This window comes from Pseudonaja textilis, chromosome 4 (assembly GCF_049901715.1).
Source record: "Pseudonaja textilis isolate UNSWEBS1 chromosome 4, rPseTex1.2, whole genome shotgun sequence".
Taxonomy (NCBI): domain Eukaryota; kingdom Metazoa; phylum Chordata; class Lepidosauria; order Squamata; family Elapidae; genus Pseudonaja; species Pseudonaja textilis.
The window spans coordinates 50,918,957-50,936,623 of NC_141993.1; the positions used below are offsets into that span (position 1 = coordinate 50,918,957).

Below are 17,667 nucleotides of genomic sequence, written 5' to 3' on the forward strand. Positions count from 1 at the left end.
AGATTAAAATACGTACAAATTAAACAGATCTTGCCAAGAAACTAGCAACACTAGTTGCATTCTGTTATGCTGCCATGAGATCCTTGAATGTACACTGATTGGGATACAAAGAGCAGTTATACATATGTGTTGTCTGCATGTCACCACAGTCAGGAAGAATAGAAGCCACTGGATAGCCCCATTTGTTCATAGTGTCTCTGGATCTTCTTGTACCCATGTGGAGCCTATCCAACGATTTCCCTCCCTCCCCGTTTTCACCAGACACAGATGCCAGCTCCTCCACTGGTTCTATCCAGTGTTGGTTCTTTGTAGTTTTCCATATTCCAGTCTGCTTTCAAATTCTTCAAAGTTTTCCATTAACTTAAGGAAGCTTTTCCTGGATTTTAGCCTCTGCTGATCTGGTTGTAGGCCATAGCAGATAGAGAATTTTGGAATGATTTTACGTCAAGATTGTTGGGTTTTTTTTGCTGATCTGACAAATGAAGGAGCTGAAGAAGAAATAGCTCTATTCTGTAATATCAGTGATACAAAATTACTTCTTTATAACTTCCACAAAATGTTACCTTTGTGAACTGGTAACATTTGATTATTACAAGCTATCAAGTCATTTTTTTATTCCAAGTGACCACATAGTTTTCTTCATGACAATCTCTCCCAAGCCTGATATTTCAGATTGTCCAATATTGCACCCATTGCCACTATAACTGAGCCCACTCACTTAGCTGCAGATCATCCTTTACTTCTGCCTCGTAAATACTTATAGCTCTGAGATTGCTGTGCCACTATCTAGCTGTTTTGGGCAATTTTATAGACTAAGGTTACAATACATTAACCATTTCTCTACTGATTAACACATTACCTTGACTGATAAATGTTGACACATTGATACCATGCTTAAGATCACTCTTATCCCATATTGTACTAGGAAATCTAATCAGCTGCTTTGTTGTGTTATTGTGATCTTGCAGCATGCTAAATGCTTTCAAACATAGCTTCCCCTGTAGCTTTGAAGGGCCTTGTTGCTTCTGTTTATTGACCCGAAGCTAGACTGAACTGAACTGAATATATCTGCTGTATGATAAAACTGCATGTATTCTGGATGGAATTTTAGACAAGATGAAAAAAGATGCTTTCATTTTATTTTGGACATTGGAGAAGCAAAATATTTGGAGTTCTGGATAATTTTCATTTAAATAGAGCATGTTGTATGCCCTGAGGGCTTTTCAATAAGATGAACAGCTAACCAAAGAGAAACTGTCTTGTATTCAACCCTCATTAAAAAGGAAATTGACTTCATGCTTCTTTACAGCACCTTTCCAATGAGATTAGCATTTCTGTGATAAATCTGTCATGACACATCTTTGTGCTTCTGCTATTCCCGTGATCGTCCATAATATACAGGTAGTCTTACAACAGTTCATTAGTTGACTGTTCAAAGTTACAACAGCATTGAAAAAAGTGACTTATGGCCATTTTTCACACTTACGACCACTGCAGCATCCACATGGTCACGTGATTTACATTCAGATGCTTGATAACTGACTCACATTTATGACGGTTGCAGTGTCCCGGGGTCATGTGATCTTTTGTGGCTTACTCACTTAACAAATGTGGTAAGAAAATTTGTAAAATGGGGCAAAACTCACTTAACAGATTTTCCACTTAGCAACATAAATTCTGGGCTCAATTGTGGTTGTAAGTAGAGGACTACCTGTACTTGCCCAAATATTTGGAAATGCCCATTGGATCTTAACACTCAGAGGGATCTCTGAATATTCAGTAGCAATTTCGGAATCAAGCAATACAAGCATATAAATATATCTGTCTCTAAATAATATTCTACATTCCACCATCCATATATAATATATAATCCATGTATTGTAATGTGCCAGTTTCTGGGAATCTTTTCTCCTTCCCTCTCACATAACTCTAATTGTAATGTTGTTGATTTGTTCTTCGTGTTATTCAACTATTTTCTGAAGTTTGATTCAATCATTCTAGGTCCCTTGCTTCTTCTTCTTTGGACATATTGCTTGATTCTAGTGATGGAAAAACATGCTTTCTACCCAAAAGTAATACAATAGTTGATGGTTCAATTCTGAATGGGTATCTGCTTCGAACAAGTGGTCGTTGACAGAGAAGCCATGCTCTTGGAGCACCTGAATCTCTAAATCCTCTACAGCTCTAGATGGGGAAGAAGACTGGACCAGTATGTCATCGAGATAACACTGGACCCTAACTGGTATAGCCCTAAGGTGGGCTGCCAACAGCTTAGTGAATGACTTGGGGGCTGAGGAAAGTCCAAAGGGCAAGGCCCTGTATTAGTAGTGCCTCTCATTGTAGCAGAACCTGAGGAATTGTCAATGAGAAGGGATAATAGGGACATGGAGATAGCCCTCCGTTAAATCAATGGAGATAAGGAAGTCCCCCTCCCTAATTCCCTCCAGGATGGACTGGAGTGAATATATCTTGAACTGCCTGTATTTCACCCGGCGGTTAAGGTGCTTCAAATCCAGAACTGCCCTCCATCCCCCCGGGGCTTTTGGGATTACAAACAATATGGAATAGAATCCCATGCCTTGTTGACCCTCAGGCACCGGCTAAATAGCCTGAATCTCCAGCAGGTGCTGAATAGCTGTTTCCATAAGGGTCCTTCTCTCTGTATTCCTAGAGATAGGGCAACAAATGAAAAACCTCGGGGGCCTAGAGAGGAATTCTATAGATAGTCCGGAGCGGACTGCCTCCAGGACCCAGGTGTCAGTGGTTACTTCTTCCCAACGCCTGGCAAACAAGGCCAGACGTCCCCCAATGGGAGGGTTGGTCTCCATTTTATCTGGGGCATCGGAAGGGACAACCCCCAGCCTCTTGAAAGGGCTGCTTATTGTTAAAAGGACGATGTCTACCTGTCCTGTCCTGGGTTTGTTCCTGCCTGGAGGCAAAAGACCTCTGGGGTCTGGGGAATCCCCCTCCTGTTTCGGGAGTCCTATAATAGGAGCGTCTGGCATAGGGAGTTGGTCTATAATCACTTTTTCTGGACTTGGATGGCAATACCTTCCCTTTGTCCTTAGAGTCCACTACGACCTTGTCCAGATCCTCTCCAAACAATTTATCCCCTTTAAATGGAGCCATGGCCAACCTCCACTCATATGTGCCTCATATCAGCCTGCCATTGCTTTAGCCAGAGCAAGCGACAAGAGGTCACTGTTTCCCCTATTGCCCTGGATGCAAATCTGGCAGCACTCAGTGTGGCATCAGTTGAAAATTCTACTGCTGTCAATAGTTTGTTCACATGCAGGTGTGATCTGACATCGTCCAGTGGAATTCTCTCCTGTAGCTCCTGGAGCCAGATGAGAGAGGCCCTGTTGAAGAAAGATGTGGCTGTGGAAGCTTTCACTGTCCATGCTGCTGACAGGTGTGTTCTTTGCAACGTTTGCTTGGCCTTCTTGTCCTCAGCCTTCAGTGAGTCCTCAGGCTCCCCAGAGATGCCTGTGTTGGCCTGCAGGGCTGCAACTGGGGCATCGACATCGGGCACTTCCAGGGCCTTGGAAAGATCACCTCCTACATTAAACAATTCCTTGTCTAGGGAGGAAGGACTTGGATCGGACCCGAGGGATGACCACTGTCTTTGGATGGCTGTGGTGAACATCTTTGGCACAGGGATGACATCTGCTGTGACTGTTTTCTCAGAAAACAGTGGGTCATTGGGGTCTTCAGAGGGGTCTGCAGGCTCCTGCGGTTCAGGGACTAAGCCTCGCCCTGTAGCCTTTTTGGCCGTAAACAGGAGAGATCTAAAAATGGCAGGTTGGAACAAGCCAGGGATAGAGCCTTGGTCAGCCTCATTGACGCCCTCATCATCAGAATAGTTCCTGTCCATCAGCTTGCCACTGTCAGATGTGATGGAGTGGGAGCTTTCAGCGGGAATATACGCACCTGATTCTGTATGCAGGGAAAGATCATCATCATAATGAGACCTGTGTCTCCTACTGCGTCTGGATGAGGAAGCAGAAACCTCTGATGGAGAACCTCTGGTCTGTCTCAAGACAGCTGACACTCCTTGCCTCACTGCCTCATTTAACATAGCCTGCATATTAACTTGGAACTCAGGTTCCTGTGCCCTAACTGGTCTGATCCCAACTGACATGGGAGTAAAGGTTGCTTCTGGAGCCATTCTGTGCCTCTGATCAGTAACTGTCAGTTGCTCTGTTGTTGGGCAGACAGAGAAGAAATTTCTGATCTCAGAAGCCTCAATAGATTCCTGCTCTTCAGCTCCCCCTATGGCCACTTCTGCTACTGCAGACCTGTCACTCTGCAGTTGCCTCTCTCCTCTCGATAATGGCCGTTCCTCATTTGGGCGGGAAATTATGCAGGGCGCCATTTCCTTATCATTTTGCTCCTCGAGCCCACACTTTATCCAGTGCCTTGTCCCTGAGGTGCTCATCCCTCTCTGCTGCCTTGGAGCCCTTTCGGGTTCCTGCAGCCTTGTGGTTTGCCTTGGGGTTGTAAAATGAAGCTATCTATTCTGGGGCTGCTGGGCTTAGAGAGTGTGACGGCTGTTGAGCTGCCCCCTCCACTCTCCTGACATTGCGGCTAGCCTTTTGTGATTCCGCCATCTCTGACTCCAACGATCTTACTCTGGAGTCACCCCGAGCACATTGCAGCCTTTTACTTTCCTAAACCTACTCTCACTACCTGTACTCTTCACTGCAGTTCTTCTTTCCCTTGAAAGGCTACCGCGGTTAATCTCAGCATCTCCCACGGCCAAAACTGCTGGGAGCCTCCCAAGCCAAAGTGCGGGAAGGAGGTAAGGATGGTATTCAAACTCCTCCTGCAACCAGAACCTTAGTACCTTGTAGATCGGCCCTCAGCCGATCCGAAGTCCAACGACTGGGGCAGAACCCCGCCCATGTTGCAGTTTGACAGCTATCAAAGTGGTAGACCGGTTCTGGCTTGCAATAGAATTCAGGATTGATGTTTTTATTCCTACTTTTCCAATCAATTTGAAAGGAGTTGTTAAATTTGCTAGGAGAAAAAATTAACGCGTCGTCCAACAAGCTGACTGAGGTCCCTAGCAGCAGAGGGAGTGTCATCAAAGTTTTGACAGACTCAGTCCAATCACAGGCAGAGACTGATCACCCAAGCCTGAATGCTATCTCCAGTACAATGGAAAACTATTCAATGCAGTTTGTTTTTTGTTTTTGTTATCCGCTTTTTGAATTTGAATTGTGTTTCTTTCCTTTAAAATGTTATTTTGAAAATAATTTACTCCTCCACTGTGAACAATTAAACAGTGAAGCCAAGTTGAAGGCATTAAAGGACTTTTAGTTGCATTTTGGGTTTTGTTATATTTCTGATATACTCTGGGTCATCGCAGAAAGTACATGTTGTTTATTCATTCTTGTTTATTTTCATCTCTACCAGTAAACTCATCAATCTTAGAGAGGATCTTTTGTTTCCGGTTTAATACTACTAATATTATTCTGAGGCTATGCTCAGGCTCAAATCAATCTGCTGCAATTTTAGAGAAGGGTGGAACAGTCTGTAATATAATCCTTGAGGCTGCCAGCAGAATAAAAATAGCACAGCACACAGATGGTTAAAGAACAAGGAATCCAGACAATCTACCCTCATGCTACTTTTGGCTTTCCCCTATTTCCTGTTCTCAGCTCCTCCTCAAGAAATCTTCGGTACTTCTCTTGCTGGGATATTGTCATTCACCGCCAAATGTTGTCCCTCGGCAAGGTTGCTGATTCTTTGTTCATTAGCAATTCTAGGTCAGCCTGCTGTGAGAGTCTCCTCAGTCAAGAGAGAATCACATTCTGTATCAATGTCTCCAGACAACAGCCCTTCCCAAGCTTTCAGCAAGGCCAATTGCTGAGAATCCCTGTCTTTGATGATCCTTCAGAGGACTTGTATAAGTACTTTGAGCATTGCAGTGATGCCATAGAAGACACCATCCAAAGAGGCGGGAACTGCTTAGTGTACTGTAAAAATGGTCGCAGCAGATCTGCAACTATCTGCACTGCTTACTTGATGAAACATCAAAAGCTCAGGCTGAAGGATGCCTTTGAGGTACTGTGAGCATGCTGAAAATAAAAATTACTTCTGTATCTGATTAAATGGACTTATACTTTGGTGGTGTATGAAACAAATACTTAAATATTTAACTAGATGAAATACATGGGCCATCTCAATAAAATGATTCAGCATTATGTTTTATAAAGGAACTTAATGAAAGTACCATAACACAATTGAATTATGATAATAGCTAATTTAAATCTCATCTGATTAACTCTAATAGGAACTTATAAAACCTGAACTCTGAAGACTAAATGTAAATTATTTTACATTTAAATTTGTATTTCCAATAGTAAAGTAGTGTAATACTTTGTTAATTCCAGACATTTCAAAAATAGCCTTTCTATGCTACTTTTACTTGCAAGCTCCTTTCTGAGAAAGGAGCTTATTTCTCTATTTTCTTTTTTTTTCTATGAAGAGCAAAATAATTCACTTTCTCCCAGCCCGAGATTCAAAGTTACTCATGCTGTAAATCCTCATCTACTACCAGAGTCCAATTTTTGTGTTGTTTCTTGACTGAGCAACAATGTTAAAAAAGAAATGTGTGGATATGAGAGATGTTGATCCTTGAGTCAACCTTCTGACCTTAACAATAATGTGTTACTCCAGAATTAGTACAGCCTTTAATTTTGACTCTAGAAAGAGCTGTTGGTGGTGTTCCTTAGTATTTCTTGAAATCATTTCATTACCTTTAATTTATTCTATGCAATCCAATTCATAAATGGTGGGCATAAATTCCTCATTCTTTGCCTAACACAATTTAATATTTTTCTTTATTTGCAAATTGCACTTCAACTAAGTCACAGAAAGTTAACGCATCTGAGTTTATCCAATTCAAATCATACCTTTCCCTCCAAGTTCACTGATTGTGCCTCTCTAATCATAGGTCATCGACTTCCACCAAAAAGAAAATTTTAAAAAATGACAAAAGCAGGAAGTATGGAGGGAAGTAACAACCCACCCACCCCCAACAAAAATAAACTGTTCTATCAAACTGCCTTCTAACTTGCCACAGCTATTGGGAAAAGCAACACTCACGAAGTTGCCTTATTTCATATCAGACTTCTTCTCTTTCTACCTTAGCATCTTTTGCTCTGATTAGAAGTAAATCTTGGGTGTGGTGGCATCTTGCCTCTCATGGCTGTTTTATCCTTTTTCTTGGAAATGATTGGGATTCTTGGACCCGTTGCATACAAAATACTTGTTCTACCACTGAACTGTAACATTTTCTTATAACAATTGAATCCTATGTTTTTTATAATTTTTGGACAAAAGGCTTGGGAGAAAAAGTCTTTATGATCAATGCAATGTGCTTTTCTCCCTACCTTGTAGATTGTGAAGAATGCCAGGCCAATGGCAGAGCCTAATGCAGGATTTTGGTCTCAGCTACAGAAATATGAAGACCATTTGCAAAGACAGCAGCAAAGAACTCTTTCTTCAAATACAATTTCACATAATAAATACATTGATTCAGATTACAATGTTGTGAAATTCCTTTAAAGAGGAAGATTTAAGATGCTTCTGGGTAACATTTAATATACTAAAATTTAATATACTAAAAAAAGCCCTGCTACTGCCAAATATTATGCTTAACAGCTACTTTATTATTGTAGTCGTAAGAAACTAGCTGAAAACTTCTGTAAAAAACTTTCAATAAAGCATAATTCAAAGCTCTGAAATCTGTTAAATTTTTAATATAATCAATTAAATGCAGCTATAATGGGTTGGTCAAATCTTCTGGAGGGAGAACTGGCACTTCTGTTTTGAGAACAACGTTGATATAATAATTAAATGCAATTGACTAGAAACAAGATCATGTGTGATTTTGTAATACTTGAGGTCATAGGAAGAAGGCAATAGCGATTTCTCAAAAATGCTGCTAAGAAAACAGGATGAGTTTGTCCATACAATACCTAGAAGTCAATAATGACTTGACAGGTCTATCTATAATCTATCTTTATTGATATATACTTGAGAAATCAGAATTAGCTCCCTCGCAGATACTGTTTTTAATATACTTTCAATCCTCCAGAATTTTAAGTAGCTTTATTCTGCAAATTATATCTTTATAAAGTTTCAAAATAATTTAGCAAATTAGGAAATGTATGTCATTTTACATGATTATGTGATTTAAATAATTTTCATGAATTTTTTAATATACCATAATGTTTGTTCTAATATTCAGCACTAAAATGATAAACTGCTTAAGGGCCTTTCCCCACTGTTGAGCTGAAAAGCCATTCATCTATCTTGAGTGGGCAGAAAACTTCTGTTTTCTGACTCACATGCAAATCCCTTCCTGAGCCTTCCCCCAAGCTCATCAGTGTGGCTTACAAATCCCAACAGATTTTCTTTTTCACATTTTGAGTATGTTCTTAGTGTAAGAATAGGAGGAAAACACAACATTAACACCAATACAGCTAAGGACAATTTAAACTTTTTGATTGACAATAAGATGATGGCAACACCAGCTATTGCTAGGGCATAGTGCTGTGAATAGACACAAATGGGAGAGCACACTAAGGTAGGTGTTACAGAGGAAAAGATGTGTTGGGGCTTTGCCAAAGCATTAGACAAAGATGCTTCACAAACTGTGTAAGCGTAAGTGAAGCCCCGCCTCCATGAAATATTAAAGCACTTCATTATTTAGAATGCTTTGCAGCTGCCTCAGGAGCTATTTCTGGTTTTTTCTGTGTTGAATGTGCACATACAGAGTTACAGGGAACCGCGAAGGTTTTTCAATAGCTATTGCAAGCCTTCCAGAAGATGCAATGGATGCTTTAACACTTGAAGGAGATATGGGTTGTACGCATTAGCATACTTTGCAAAGTGCTCCTTTTGAAAAGTTTGCATAGCATTGTTTGAAATGGCTTAGCAAATGTAATTACATTTTAACTAAAATATTAGTTAAGCATAATCTTTGGCAGGTGTGACTGTCTTCACCTGTTTGATGTAAATTTGTGGCTCATTAACTGTTCTTGAAAGCTGCATAACGATATCCATGTTCACTGTAATTAAAAATATAAATATATTACATTTCCTTTGTTTATTATAATTGAGCTAGATAGATAGTATCAAACCATAGACACTCCATATTGTTAAACTGCAAACAAATGTGAAACTAAGAATAATACATTCTATGCAAATAATCGAATGAAATAGATGTAGCTGAGTAAAACTAAGCTGTTTTCAAGTTTACAATGCAAATATAATGTGGTTGGCTACCCCACCTTTCTATCCCTCATCAATCAAGATAGCTAACAGAAAAAAATCTACATACATAAAACTAAATATATAATCAGACAAATATATACAGTAATTAGGCCTGATTTCGGGTCTAACTAAGCAGCTTATATTTTTGGTGATGAAAATGAAAGATGTAACATAATTTTAGTTTACAAGACTAGTATTGACCAGAAAATTAAAATCTTTTTGGATCATGGGAAAATAGGCATCCTGGCAGCATAAAAATAACTGTGATAAGTGGCATGCCCCTTCAGAAAATGCAAAATGTGGTCAGAGCAAAACAGTTTATTTAAAGGTGGAGGCTGTGGCTACTCTCAGCATTTGTCTAGTTCTGTAATGTTCTTATATTATTTCATTTTTGAGGGGTGGGGCTGGAAAAGGAATTTAGAAATGATAAAAGCATTGGGCTGAGTCACTATTTTCATTTTCTGAGAATATGGAGCTTATGTGGAATCTAAAAGTATTCTTGGGAATCAATGTGATTGGTATTTGAACACAGACCTTTTATGTACATATTTAGATTTTATTGTGTTTTACTAATCTAGGTGAAATGTTAATATATATGATATGCCACCTGCTAAATAAATAAATAGTAAGTAAGTGAGTAAGCAAGCAAGTAAGTATGCTTGTAAAGGCCCATGCTTTCCTATGCAGTTTACCATTCCCCCCACAATTTTGTTTAAAACTAAAATCTTTAGCTGTGGATAAAAGGAAGTATACCAAGTATACACTGTACCAGTGTGTTGATATGTGATATGTGAAATAGTTTGAATCTCCAGAATAGAAAAAACAAATGGCTCCACACTTTCAAATGAAATATTAAGTCTGATCATCTGCCTCCTCTTAGTAGAGCATTGGAAACTTCATGGGGTAATTTTTGGTGTTCTCGAGGAGAGTGCAAGACGGTGGGATTCAATTTTTTTACTACCGGTTCTGTGGGCGTGGCTTGGTGGGCGTGGCAGGGTAAGGATTCTGTAAAATCTCCAGTCAGAGGTGGTATTTGCTGGTTCTCCAAACTACTCAAAATTTCCACTACCAGTTCTCCAGAACTGGTCAGAATCTGCTGAATACCACCTCTGGTGCAAGAGTCTGTATTGATATTCAGGGCTTAGCTGCTCCCACCTGCTTTACCCCATCCAAATATCAGCAGTCTTCTCGATCTTCTCTTACCTGATGCTCTGTTGTTCTGAGATTACTAAGGGGAGGGTTTTACTATGAGAACGGAAAAAACCCTGATAAAGTAAAGGATCTCTTCCTATGGGCTGTTTGAAGTGGCTTATGATTCTAATGCTTAATTTCTCTCTTTTTCTGCTTGGTGAGAAATCTTTTTTGTTATCATTAATTTGCCATATGCTTTTAAAAAAAATTGATATGCTTTAAATGAGTTGAAACCTAGTTAATATGAGAGGATATTTAATATAGATTTATTTCACTAGCTAAATGATCTACTGTGTAAATCAAGATAGTTGGACATTTATTTGAAAATATAATATATAAATAAATTGATTATAACTACATAATCAATTTATTCCTTATACCCCAATCATATTTATGCCAGTAAATAAGCCTCATCATTTCACTATGATTCCCTGCATTTATATTATTTTATTGATATGACATCCCTTTTCTCAAAAAATATTCCACAAAAGATGGGAAATAGGCGGGTTTGTTACTGGACAAAGTATACAGCTGGACCTTTAAAATGCACTCCTAAAAATCCTATTTATACCTATGATTTTTAAAAGATTAATAATTCATCTTAAATACCTTTGATTTCATTTGCATGATGAACATGTCAACAGGATCCCACCAACTATGGAAAGAAGGGAACCAGTCCAACCTAGATACAGTGCATATCCCATTTCATATCTAGAATAAAGATCAGACCTATTGAGAAAGATTGCAATAATGCATGACAGCATTATTGTTAATTGTGTTGATCTTTGTGAACAGACATAACAAGAAACCAACACAATTTTAATGTCAAACCTATTACAATAGATGTGAATTATCACCCACAGACAGTTAAATCCTCTGTGCAGTTTGGTAATGCTAAAAAAATTACCAAACAAAACTAAAAATATACAGAAATATTGACTTACTTTGTTCCAGCATAGAAAGGATCAAAAATCTCAGTTATGATATTTACTGCATACCACGAGAGAGCAACCATTGATGAAAGACCTGGCCAAACAATACAGATTAAATACAGATTAAAATTACCTGTCAATATGTATTAGGGCCATGCAAGTCATTTGATAAGACTTTTCATCTGCAAACAAAGGACTTTGGGACGTATTCCTTGAAACTACAAAACTACCTCAAATGCTTAAGGATTGGAAGAAGGTTCTTCAAGGCTCACTCAAGGTCTTTTTGTCATGCTTAAAATATATTTTGCTAGAAAGGACTTAACATTTATAAGCACCTGTATGATTTGTACAGACTAGTATGCATATAATATAAGATTTCTCACCTGCCAAAGCAAATACCATTCCACTCATCATGGAAATCCTTCCTTTTGTTTTTTCATCACTGAAAGCAAGCTGAGGGCATTTCAAACTGAGTAATGCCAGCAGAGTTCCGCACATCCCCAACACCAGGGATGTAATCATCAGGGCTCGACATATTTGAATAAAAGCTGCAGGAGAAAAAAAAATTACCATAGTTTTTGATTTTAGTGCAGAGCAAGTGATGGATGTTGCCTTTCATCCATCCATTAATCAAAACTTGACTGGAAGCAAAGTGAACAGCATTCAGAATGCCATTCTGGCTTTCTAATATTCAGGTATCTCTTGTAGTCAGGACTATCTATTATGATGTTTCAAATTACTATGTACTCCACTACTCCTGTTGCTTTGTGAAAGATGCATAAATAAAACATTGAAAGAGAAAAATAATGTAGTTGAGGAATATACAACCTTTTCCTCAAGCAGATTCCCAGCCTGAGTTATTTAGGTAGGGATATAATATTTTTCTCTTGATTTAAAAAAAACAATAACTGAATTAATCATGGGACTTTTCACTACCCCTACTTACATCTCACAAGTGTTTGCACATCTAGTAAGCAGCACATTTCAATTGATGAAAGCAGCAAAGCAGGAGCATTAAAGCACCTGGAAGAAGCAAAGAGCTAAGAGAGAACGTACTATATAGCTTTGCTTCTAAAGAACTATTTGGGGAGATGAAAAGCAAACAACACTGAAGAAAAATAAAGAAATATTTGCTACAGACCTTATTAAATGTATGTAAGCAGATAATTTGTTTAGATACATTACATACATAAATAATCGATTATATGCTTTTATTAAATCATTAATGCAGAGCATGACATCACTAACACATCAGACAACTTCCCCATTTCATGGACACGAGATTAGTCTTTACAAACAGAATGCTCTTTTATTATACAAAGCTATACCTGTCAACTTGTAAAACTTTCCTATGCCTGTTTCCAAATTACCATGAGAAAGGGGGGAAAGACCTGACAGAGCACATGGAAAATAAAATGAGAAGCACATTCCACGCTTATCGCACAAAGATTGTAACTTAGGCAACCTGATATTCTGCCCTTGAAAATCCTTTATTGGAGAATGTGAGTGATGACACCCAGCCAATGAACGTGTTTCATCGGAGAAGCTGAATTATGATTGGGGGAGGGGGGAGAGACAGGGTGATTGTAAATTATGTGTCTCAGAGTCGGCTTCATACAGGTCATGCTGCATGTTGCTCCTAATAAATCTTTTGAAGTTTTTTGAAGCTTGGCTTGAGGTTTATGATTTAATTAGGGAAATCACAGGAATCCTGACAATATCTTTGTCACAAATCAATACCAACCATCATAAACTTATTGCTTTTTCCCCCTTTTATTTCAAGCACTATAAATTTTTATATTCTATTTCTCTATCTCAAAATACAAATTTAAATTTCTTACACAGAAAAGGTTATATAGAATGTTCTTTATTTGTTTTATTTTTAATATTTATAACTCCTTTGAAATGGCAAGAATCTGAAGGTAAATCAAATAATATGCCTCCACAAAGAGATCAACCACTTTGGAGTGAAGAAACTTTTATATTATTTTCTTTTCATAACATAATATAAATATAAACTTCAAATGTAGATATTTTTCAATTCAGCAAATTGTTTCACTGAATAAATATGTGAACATACACATCAACGAAAGGCATACCAGAAAGGTTTGGAATCTGTTTCTGTCTCTGTACAATTGCTTTTAAATAAAAATTGATACCACACACACACACACACACACACCAAATCACAAGGCACCATGAACAATGTAGGGGTGTTTTGCCTGAGGAATGATGATGCTGTCTACCTACATTTGGTAGTCTAGGACGGCTAGGGTTTCAGATCTGAGGAAATTCATATTAAGCAGTATCTGGTAATTTTCTGAAAATGATGCAATGGGAGAAATACAGCAAACCAGATATGTTCTAAGTTAAAAGAAAACTTATTGGTTTTAAAGTTACTATCCTTGGCAATTGCTGTTCAGTGAAGCAAAACATAAAATGGAATGTAATTAAATGTCATGGCTAGCTATATTTTAGGAATCAGTAAAATATTTCCCAACATTTCAAGTGACCCTAGCAGAACATTTTATGATACCAGAGTGGTTCATGCTAAAGCTTATTGCCTGAGTCTCCCAGTCAATAACTCTTCTACTCTGCCTTTTATAAATAACTATGTTCTATTCCAAGAACCATCAATTTCAGAGCTTCTAGAATATTTGAGGACCCCTTTGGCATAGTGGCCTTAATGTCTTAAAATAACAAGCTTCTGGCCTGGATTACAATTATATGGTTACTCTAGCAGTGGCTGATGACACTATTCTACCAGCCATATTAAACTTAATATGACATCCATCAGAGCCAAGTCACTCCTTACTTCCTGCTTCAAATGTATTACTGTCTTGCTGCCATCAGATCAGACTGTCCAAAAGAGAAAGAAGTTGGCAGTATTGCTGGGGTATACAGCCATGCCAGCAAGTGGTACTGTTGACAATGCAAGCACTCTTTGCCCTTGCAGGTAGATATCAGGTACAGCTGAACCTGACGTGATGTACAGTTCTAAGCAGCTGCTTGAGTATCCTAAATATATATAGCAGTATATATTTAATAAACTGATCCACTAACTTAATAAGCCATAACAGTTCTGCACAACTTGCAGAGATAAAAGGGCCACGCTGATAAATAAAAAAGTTTGGCTGGGGCTTGTGTGCCGCACAAATGGCTCTGCGTGCCACCTGTGGCACGCGTGCCATTGGTGCGCCATCACAGCCATAGAGGTTGGACTATTGTAACACTATGGTAACAAAATCTTGTAAATTCGAACATGCTTCAGTCTTCCCTCACTTTATTGTTGTGTGAACTAGGAAAAGGGCTGTTTCAGGCGTTTTCTCAAATTAGTTTTTTAGAACTGATTCAAGCCCTCCTTATATGACCATTGCCTCAGTGGCAGCTCACTTCCTGTTTGCTATAGCCTCCACATGTCTGAAAGCCCTTGGAAATGTATCTTCAAGGCAGTGATGGCTCCTTCCTGGGAGGGGCAACATTTGGCTGCAGCAGATTTGTTCAGTTTTCAAAAAACAAACAAATACCAGCATGCTATACATACAAGGCAGCTTGGTGGGCTGCATGTTTTGGTGGGACTAAAAGTTGTTTATTAGTTTAACATCGATATTGTGAAATGTCCAGAATGTCTTTCACCAAATTATTGACCTTTCAAGCTGTAGCTGGTACAGTACAAACTGGGGCAGGGAATTATGCTTCTATGAGTTCATGATAAACCTCGGCTCTGTTGCCAGTAGGCTACTGGCTCTGTTCTGGGTTCAATTCAACATGTTGACAGTTATCCACAAAGCTCTTAATGCATGAGACCTGATTATTTCATATTTATTGGATGTTTCAGATAATATTTATGCTGAACATATAAAATGACAGAGAGGACACTTACATGCATAATATGTGCTTGTCTCACAATGTCCTATTCTGGTCAAATATTCATAAGCTTGTTCATAGGATTTGATTAAAGATTATTTTTTATTATGGAAAGACAATTTTATTTCAGATTTATGACAATGGAGTAAAATGATACTTTTTCTATATTTATTGTGATATCTTTTGGGATATTTTTTTAATTTATTTTTTCTTTCCTGTTTTATTTTTCATTTTTTTCTTATTTTTCTAGGGTAAAGCAAATATATTTTAATAGCTTCAGTGGTTTCCATGAAGGATTCTGATTTTAATGTTTATATAAATCTAAGCTTTGAAATTCAAGTTCTGAAGTCTTTTACAGCATATTAAGGATGGAATAATTAAAGCCTTTTCTAGCATCTAATATTAAAAAGATCAATAAAACATGCAAAACAGAAAATATACACATGGGACAGACATCAGAAAATAGAGAGAGTGGCACAGACCTATGTTCAAACATCAAAGAAAAGGAAAGCAATAGAGAGTATATGTAATTTTCCACTCTATCTACTGGCAGTGCTGACATGACTCAAATGCAGACAAACTGTATTATTTCTATATGTTGTTTCCAACACTGTCAGTGTTTTCAGTAACAAATAAGTTCAACCCAGTATTAAACTAGAGAATTCTATGAATTCTATGAATCTATGAAAATGTATAGATCTGTATAAATATTTTCATGTATTTTGATAACATATTAAGTAAATATATTACAATTTCATAGTGTTAAAAACACAATAGCAACCCATCATTTTATATATAAAAACACAACTTACTGTCTGAACTTAACAGGGTGTATAATGTATTGCACTGAATGAAACCCAATGAAGTAGCTTCACAATTCATCCACAGACCTTCATACTTCCAATTTGTAGTATTGACTATACTTGATATTCTCCAATTGCTGGATGCAGTAGTAGTAAGTAAAAATATAAAACTCAGAAAAACAAGAAGCAATGCTGGTATTTGAAAAGCTGTCAAAGCCATTCTTCAACAAAACAAAAAATGAAGCAGTTTCCTTCTCAAATTGTGCAAACAGAAGCAGATCTCTATCTATTGATATTCTATTGATAGAAAGCAAGAAAATAGTTATTTAATATTTGTATTAAGATGCAAAACTAGGTGTTATTTATCAAGTTATTTTCACAGATAAAATGTTGATTCAATTAGCATTCAAATTTCAGTTCTATTATAAAGTAAATTAACCAAATTATAAAATTTAAATTAAACTGCTTGAAATAGATAAACTTAATATATAACTTAAATGTCAAATGTCACTTTAAAATATCCTTACTTTGATAAATCTGTTTTTAATCTCCTTTGCAGCACTTCTAGTCCTGAGTCATATGAGCAAATTTTGACAGTCAATTTGCCAAAGCTAGGTAAATATTTAATGATATTTAAGACCTTAGGTCACTTGTTCCAAAAATCAAGGCTTCCCAGCCAGTTTGTTGACTTCATTGATCAAATGAGGGCTGCAATCCTGTATATACCTGTGGGCAAAAACTGCTGAACTCCATTGTATTTCTGAATAAATATATATGGAGTTGCATAGTGAAGCTCCATATATTTCATGATTTCCAAAAATGAAATTTGTTTTGTGATTTTTTTTCTTTTCCAAGGGAAGGCAGAATGTGGTACTCTAAAAACCTACGGGCTAATTTATTCCAAATGGTTACATAGCATAGATAGTTGCCTGTTCTCAGATCATTACTACACATCTAGACAAATTCAGTTTGGTGAGACATATTATATATACAATAAATTATCATGCTATATCATTTTCTTCCAACTCTTGAAAACTGGATGGGGCAGGTGGTATAAATATAATGGAGAGAACCATTTTGGATTTTACTGATTTTTCCCTGCCAATTCATTCCTTGTCCCAAATCTTCAATAAACCTGATCATGCAGGTTGGGCTACCAGATGTGGAGTGCAAAAATTTGGATGGCTATAGCCAGTCCTTGGTTTACAACCATTCGTTTAGCAACCATTCAAAATTGCAACAACACTGAAAAAGTGATTTACAACTAATCCTTGCATTTACGACTACCGCAGCATCACACAATCAAAATTTGGGTACTTAGCAACCAGCATGTATTTATGACAGTTGCAGTGTCCCAGGGTCACATGATCACCATTTCAACCTTCCCAGCCAGCTTCCATCAAGCAAAATTAATGGGGAAGTCAGATTTGCTTAATGATCAAGTGATTCACTTATTAATGGTAGCAAAAAGAGGTAGTATTTTGTCCGACTCATTCAAAAACTGTTTTGCCTAGCAACAGAAATTCTGGTCCCAATTGGGGTTGTAAGTCAAGGACTAGCTATTCTAAATGGCAGCAAAGAGCTAG

General features: G+C 37.6%; 2 protein-coding genes across 3 annotated transcripts; one reads left to right on the forward strand and one right to left on the reverse strand.

The window, feature by feature from the left end:
• Nucleotides 1-5,536: 5,536 nt before the first annotated feature.
• Nucleotides 5,537-8,014, forward strand: DUSP28 (dual specificity phosphatase 28). The gene is made up of 2 exons (XM_026701263.2): nt 5,537-6,069; nt 7,408-8,014. Exons 1-2 carry the CDS (start codon nt 5,590-5,592, stop codon nt 7,573-7,575), a joined length of 648 nt encoding a protein of 215 aa, XP_026557048.1. The 5' UTR covers nt 5,537-5,589; the 3' UTR covers nt 7,576-8,014.
• A 2-nt stretch (nt 8,015-8,016) lies between these two features.
• On the reverse strand, nt 8,017-16,688 carry LOC113436712 (claudin-15-like). Of its 2 annotated transcripts, none has more exons than XM_026701264.2 (6): nt 16,609-16,688; nt 16,091-16,378; nt 11,795-11,959; nt 11,424-11,505; nt 11,089-11,190; nt 8,017-9,083 (listed from the first exon to the last, which is right to left on the reverse strand). In XM_026701264.2, exons 2-5 carry the CDS (start codon nt 16,299-16,301, stop codon nt 11,097-11,099), a joined length of 552 nt encoding a protein of 183 aa, XP_026557049.1. In that variant the 5' UTR covers nt 16,302-16,378; nt 16,609-16,688; the 3' UTR covers nt 8,017-9,083; nt 11,089-11,096. The 2 variants fall into 2 exon arrangements, with proteins under 2 accessions (XP_026557049.1, XP_087789103.1); XM_087932977.1 differs by having other exon boundaries at nt 11,089-11,208; nt 16,609-16,680.
• Between the last annotated feature and the right edge of the window lie 979 nt (nt 16,689-17,667).

Coding starts and splice junctions, on each gene's coding strand:
- DUSP28 (XM_026701263.2), top strand. CDS start 5,590: ATGGTTAAAGAACAAGGAATCCAGACAATCTACCCTCATGCTACTTTT. Junction 6,070..7,407: donor GGCTGAAGGATGCCTTTGAG/GTACTGTGAGCA, acceptor CCTACCTTGTAG/ATTGTGAAGAATGCCAGGCC.
- LOC113436712 (XM_087932977.1), bottom strand. CDS start 16,301: ATGGCTTTGACAGCTTTTCAAATACCAGCATTGCTTCTTGTTTTTCTG. Junction 11,960..16,090: donor CACCCTGTTAAGTTCAGACA/GTAAGTTGTGTT, acceptor TTTCTCCTGCAG/CTTTTATTCAAATATGTCGA. Junction 11,506..11,794: donor AATGGTATTTGCTTTGGCAG/GTGAGAAATCTT, acceptor TTGTTTGGCCAG/GTCTTTCATCAATGGTTGCT.